The sequence below is a fragment of the Phasianus colchicus genome, chromosome 1 (genome assembly GCF_987193195.1).
Source record: "Phasianus colchicus chromosome 1, bPhaCol1.hap1.1, whole genome shotgun sequence".
In the NCBI taxonomy this organism is placed as follows: Eukaryota; Metazoa; Chordata; class Aves; order Galliformes; family Phasianidae; genus Phasianus; species Phasianus colchicus.
In genome coordinates this window covers 36,376,453-36,382,912 of record NC_143436.1, presented here as the reverse complement: position 1 = coordinate 36,382,912, position 6,460 = coordinate 36,376,453, and the positions used below count along the sequence as shown (strand labels likewise).

General features: G+C 37.2%; 1 protein-coding gene across 1 annotated transcript in view; it reads right to left on the bottom strand.

Moving 5' to 3' along the window:
• Nucleotides 1-1,237: 1,237 nt before the first annotated feature.
• Nucleotides 1,238-6,460, bottom strand: part of MYRFL (myelin regulatory factor like) — a 42,410-nt gene continuing 37,187 nt past the window's right edge. Inside the window, exons 21-25 of the mRNA XM_031589611.2 lie at nucleotides 5,893-5,980; nucleotides 5,606-5,680; nucleotides 3,542-3,650; nucleotides 1,488-1,562; nucleotides 1,238-1,393 (exon numbers count right to left, since the gene is read on the bottom strand). Of these exons, the coding sequence (XP_031445471.2) occupies nucleotides 1,307-1,393; nucleotides 1,488-1,562; nucleotides 3,542-3,650; nucleotides 5,606-5,680; nucleotides 5,893-5,980 (434 nt within the window). The 3' untranslated portion in view covers nucleotides 1,238-1,306. The remainder of the gene's footprint in view (nucleotides 1,394-1,487; nucleotides 1,563-3,541; nucleotides 3,651-5,605; nucleotides 5,681-5,892; nucleotides 5,981-6,460) is intronic.

Here is a 6,460-nt window from a genome sequence, read left to right as displayed (position 1 = left end):
ACTTGCCAGGCTAAAAAAAAACACTACCAGAAACACATAAAACTAAAAAAATAAGTAGGAAGATCACTCTTAAAGGAAATCCAGAAACAGTGACAAAGGAAATAGCAAATGAAGCCACAGAAACAGAAACAAATTAAACTCTGCCATCACATTGTCAGGCAAGAAATAAACAATTAAGATGCATTGGTGTTTACAAAGACTATGGTTAGCTCATATTCAGAGATTAATTTTTTCTTCCTAATGTTTCCTGTCCACCACTAAATAAAGAATCTCATGCGGAGCAAAGTTGCCCACACATTAACTTTTACATTATAAATCTTAGAAAGCCTACAGTTTCACCATTAAATTTACTTTCCCTTCTCCACACAAAATGAACAGTTGTTCTAGGCATGTCCCACAACACTACTCATACTGTTTTTGGTTTTTCCATCTGTGCTCCTTTTGTCTGAGCAACTAATGTGAAATTGCATTTGACTGTCTCCCATGCAAGTGTGTATCTACATCCATCTTGGAAAGCTGTGCAGGCAAGTCATTATTCTTCTCAAATATTTCTCTTCTTTCATCACACTAGCACAAATCACAACCACCAGGAAAATTAGGAGTAAGCAGTTCATTTCTGCTGTACAGTTTTAAAGAAAAGTTACCTGAAACGCATCTCATCCAAACAGCAGCAGCTTTGTTAAGTCACACAACTGTAGTGGTAACGAGAGCCTACTTGCTGAGATGGAAATATTTACACACAGTGGAACCAAACTGCTATTACTCAATTTACAGCATTTAATTTAGAGGACATTTGCACGGCGCTTCACTTCTCCCTGGAAGTTTTGTTAGGTTCTGGAGAAGAAGTAGGTTTATGTACAAACAAAAGGCAGCAGGTACTAAGAGAACTTAAATTGCTGCGGGACAGAATTACGCCTTCTAACTGCAAGTAATATTTTATTATCTTACCATCTTCTGAAGGCTGGAATACATTCCAGTTCAGCAGAGCTCCTACCCATGTGTTTTTGTCTGTTGTATGTATGCTATCATGCAACTGCGCTAAGATGGATGGGATTATTTGTTCACATGTCATGTACTCCATTGCCTCATGACCTTTTCGAAACAGTTCCTGGAAATGTAGAGCTACAGTTGTTGTCAAAAATTTTATTTTTCTTTTTTTAAATTTTAATTTAAAAGCAAAACAAACAAGAAAATGGCATACAACTCAGTAACATGTTTATAAAAATCCAGGGCCATACACAAGTCTCTTTTTCATATCAAGAACTTCATTTTTTTTTTTCCCAAGTACAGAGTGATCGGCAACATTCTAGTTACACTTCCGATAAAAATAGAAGTAGTAATCAGTAAAAAACATTCCAGCAAAATAAGGATCTGTTGAGCAGCTTACAAGACCCTGCAAAAGAAAAATAAAAGAGATTCATACGGGATCATCTTCTTTCAGCTCAAATGATATTTGTCTCTTGTGTTCCCATTTGAAAGAGGCTTACCGGTGCGGCTACGCGGAAATAGTATGCGCTGTCATACAGCCTAGCAACTGGGAGAGTCCAAATATGCTGACGTCCCTAGATGATAAATGAGAGAGAGATTAGATAACCTGATTTCACATGAAATTGTTGAGAAGAATAGGCTCTGGAAACATTTCATTGATAAATGCAGTGCAAAATAATTACGATAACGAGACTTGATAGCCGCAGGCGGAGTATTTAAAGACAAAGTGCTGACTTTAAACCTTGCAAATCTGGGTTTCCTCTGATCAGCTCGCATAGGATCTGACAGACATCTGGCTCCCAGCAGCTCTCAGCTGGCTCTGAGTAACTGTATAACTCTAGTTTTCCAAGCAAATCCCACAGCAAGTAGGGATTGTCCCTGATGTGCCATGTGGCCCAAAAGCTTTGAAGCATAACAGCAGCAAATGGCAATTCTGCTGATTTTGAAACAGCAATATTAGCAGTCCTTGGAAGGCAGTGAAAATTCCTACACATATGCTAAAGATATGAGCAGCACTTTTACTCAGTGTTTCAAAAAAGCCTGAAGGGAAGATTTCACTTTTCTTTCGATTCCAGTGTCCTGCCAAGTATAACTGAAATAACAGATTTTATATCTGAATTTTTTATGCTACATAGAATAAAATTCAATCTTCACCTCTTGTTGACCTAGTGATCCATTTAGGTATGCCTGTGATAACTCATTTCCTCAGTTTCAAGTTTCTTCATCTTTCCCTGCTTTCTGACACATTCTCCGTTGGAGTTCACACGATAAGACTTATAGATATATTGCCCAGAGTCTACATGATTGCCATCCTGCCCCTTGGTAGGTAATAAGCCTTGCAGTCCTTAGAAAAATCCTCTTGACAAAAATTATCCAACCAGGCAGCATTTCTATTCCAAGTCACATCAAACTTAATGCACACTGCTGCTGGAGGCTAGTTAGCTTTAGTCTTTTGATGTAGATTTCAGGTTGACACAGAAAATCTCTTTGACCACTTTTGGCAGTAAGCTTCAAGGATATTTCTGCATGGGAAAACTCTCTGGGACTGACTTAATTTCAAGGACTATTAGAGTTACAGCTGACAGATCAAAACTTGGACAACTTATTTACTTCAGTCTGATGACTTTGCAGCAGTTGCAGAGAAGCCTGTAACTTTTTGTGAAGACATCTGAAAAGTTTATCAGAACGTCAACATAAGGACAAACGTATCCCAAATGCTCTGATCTGTCAAAGTGCAAAAAAAGTAATTTAAAACTAATTAAGAATTTCTTGTGAATGGTACCGTGAATCAGAAATATAAAAGATTTCATCTTCACAGAGGTTTCTTCTACTACGTTTAGAATAAATGTTACTATCCTTGCTTCAGCCTTTCCCACTGTTTTAGCCAGAATAAACATATCCAAGCTATGTGGACAAATCTGAGAACCTGGTCACATGGAAGAGTCCTATACCTCCAGAGAACTGGAAGGGAGTTTAGGGTCTTCATTAGTTTACTGGAAACAATCGAAAGTTTGCAAGATCATCTCTCCTGGGAAAAGTTGTTTTAACTTTTATTCCCATCAACCAAGAGAATGACAGAAAACTTTTCTTGCTTTTTCACTGAATAATTTTCCCTAGACGGGTTTTCTGGTAAACTCCTGTTTGCACAGAATAAGGGGAAATACCACCAATATTTTTTCAGTGAATTCAAAGCTTAAAAATTGTACTTCACTGCCCATAAGACGATAATGGAAAAGTACAGAAGACGGGAGGTTAGACGACTCTCTCCTAATGCCCTGGGTGAAAAGTACTCCTATTTCTTAACTATCTCTGGAGTTAAGATGAGTTAGACAGACAAGCAAGTGAAGATATGAAATCTAATAAAATATTTAAGCACTGTATGATTTCAATAGCCAAAACCATCAGAAAATTGACTACTTTTTTTCTACATGAAGCTCAATTTTATATTCAGTATGACACAGTACCTCCATGAAAGAGATGAAAAAACAAGCATGTGGTGGGCAGCATCTAAAATTGATTCCTATAAGCCAGAGTATTGTTTAAAGAACATTACCTGTGTGGTTTCTTGGAAATTTTTCCCACCGTTTCGGCTTGAAGAATAATAGGAGCAATAATTTCCAAATGTGATTTTGCAGAGAAATATAATTAATGGTTCTGTTGTGCTTCAAGAAAGAGAAAAACAAGGATCTATCTCATCACTCTTGAACAGAAGAATCATGAATATAATACAATATAATCACAGGTAAACTTTCCAAAGAATTGAATTCTGGAGAAATAAAGCAAAGGACCTTACTTCATTGGTTCATACAAAGGAACCTGAGCCACTAATCTCTAAACTTGTCCCACTCCCCCCTATGAAGGGACGAAGCTTTGTATTTGGAAACCTGGGTGGTCTTTGCAGCTAGTAAGATAAATTTAGATATGTACACTAAACTTCCTCAAACTTCAAGCACATTCATACCAGAAGCTATTGTATATGACTTTTTGTACAAATTAGTGGTTACAACATGCCTGAATTGCACAGCTTATGTCATCCACAGGCATCGCATGCCTATGTCAAAGAGCACTCTGGCACCAAAACACAACAGCAGACAATTTTATAAAAAACAAACATAAAAAAAGCCTTAAGACAGGGATCTATATAAATAACTTCCATTTGTCCCTGTACACATGCAAATACATCATGAAAAGAAGTAAAAGTCTCCTTGTCTGGGTATACACCGTTAAACAGAACTTCATTCATAATTCTTCAAGAGCAAAGACCATGTTACCATATCTTCTCCAAACTATCCCTAGAGGTTGAACAGCATTTCCTATCTTACCAGATGCATCCAGAACAAAGGTACTCTGGAGATCCAAAGGAATACAGATATGGCAATGGCTAGCAGCAAAATAAAAGCAGAAGGTGTGGAAAAGTTGGCATGACTATTTACAGTTTTTGCAGTGGGAAGCAGTGAATTCACATACCCTCTGTCCTAGAGGGACTGTCAGTAGTATGTGTTAGTTTCATTTGATTTTACTCTGTGGGCATAAAAGTTTCCCAAATTTGTTCACAGTATCTTACAGTACCAAGACACAGCAGTAATCTAGTGAACCAGTCTTGTTTGGTTTTTGTTGGTTTTATGTTGTTGTTCAGTTTGTAGCTATTTTTATTGAAGGCATATATCGGAAAAACTCATCCCCAAACTCAAAAACCAATATCCAAAATAAATTCAGCAACTGTTTCAGTGAAACTCTGAGAATCGTGTATTAATCCCTACATGAGAGTGTTGTGTTATTAGTTTATAATGGCATACACCGAACAGACAGATGCTCAGCTGTTGTATGAAACAAGCAGTTGCTTTGGGACTACCATTGTTTTCCAAAATCAAAAAGCTGGGCCTAAAGGCCATACATAACTTTATAGAGCACTATATTGAAGACAAGGGAATCATGAAGTGTCATCAAGCAGTCTTTGGCAGCTGTTCTGGCTATCAATGACCTTTATCAGAGATGATCCCCACAAGAAAGGATTTGTTATTACTGGGAGAACATGATGAGGCCAGATTTATATTTGAAGCGAAAATAAGTGCTTAGAGGTAAGTCTGCTACTTGTTCCTGCTATAAATCGTAATGTCATGCATTGCCAAAGATTCCTGCACAAGAATTCCCCTTTTGCAGGGCTTGGCACAACAGGCAAAAAGAAGTCCCAAAGACCCTTCATGTTTAGAAAAGGTGTTCACATAAGTTACTTTTGTATATTCCTAATAATATTTCTCTACATTTAAAACAAACAAACAAAAATAACCTCAAATCCCTATGCCAAAGGCCACATCCATGATGATTCATTAGTACATGTCTGCTCGAATGATTATTAGATTCAACCTGAAGACTACTGGATTTTAATATCAACATCGATGGATGAAATTGTCCTTAAACTGAGATTGGCACTGGGCCTGTGTTGCAGCAGAGAATCAACCCAGGAGTCTACAAGAAGGATTTGCCTGTGCATAGATTTGTCCCACTTCTCTGAATATGGACAAATTAGTGCCACAATAGAAATAATGCAAGAATTACTGCCAAAAACAAACTACTATCTCGTAATATTATCGTGTATGTTATCCTTAATTATACTTACTTGATTTCCAGTGAGATTTCTACATTTATGGGTGTGTACTTGCTAATGGGAATAATACAGCTGTAATTTCCAGACCTGAAAAAGGTGACATTAGTGCACATAGGATGGTATATTTGAAAAAAAAACATGGAAACACTCAAATCTGAAAAAGAAAAATTACTTAAAGGTAGGAAAAAATTCATGGACACAAGAGGAAACAAGAGTGAGAAGGAGCCAGCCAGATAGTCATGCCAACTTAATTGCATTCTATCCCAGTATAATGAAGCATAATAAAATAATTTACTTACCTGCACTGCAGATTTTTACTACAGTAGCGACTGTCAATTAGTTGCTGTGTTTCCAAAATCTGTATGGATCTGATTGTTGTATCAATCCCTGAAGATATAAGAAAGATAATGCTTTCTTCATGTTTGTTTTTTGTTGGTTTTTTTTTTCCCAAAATCTTAGATAAAACCATAATAAAATCGCCTGTAATGGAGCAGCAGCTATTCCCTTGCATGCAACTGCAAGAGTTGCTACAGGTCTAAATCCACTTTCAGTAAAAAGACTTTGGTTGATTGCCTTCATTCTACAGTTACAGTGGGGAAAAAAATGCTTGTTGCATTCTCAAAGACATATCCATGTACGTAATACTGCAATACTTTCTTTTGAGCAGACAACGAAGGCTATTTTGATGAAAGTCCAAGGAGGATAGAAACATGTTGTGCTGATTTCAGCTGGGATAGAGTGAATTTTGTTTCTTGTAGATCATAGAATTGTAGAATCAGAATTGTTTGAGTTGGAAGGGACCTTCAAAGATCATCTAGTCCAACTCCCCTGCAATGAGCAGGGACACCCATAGCTAGATCAGGCTGC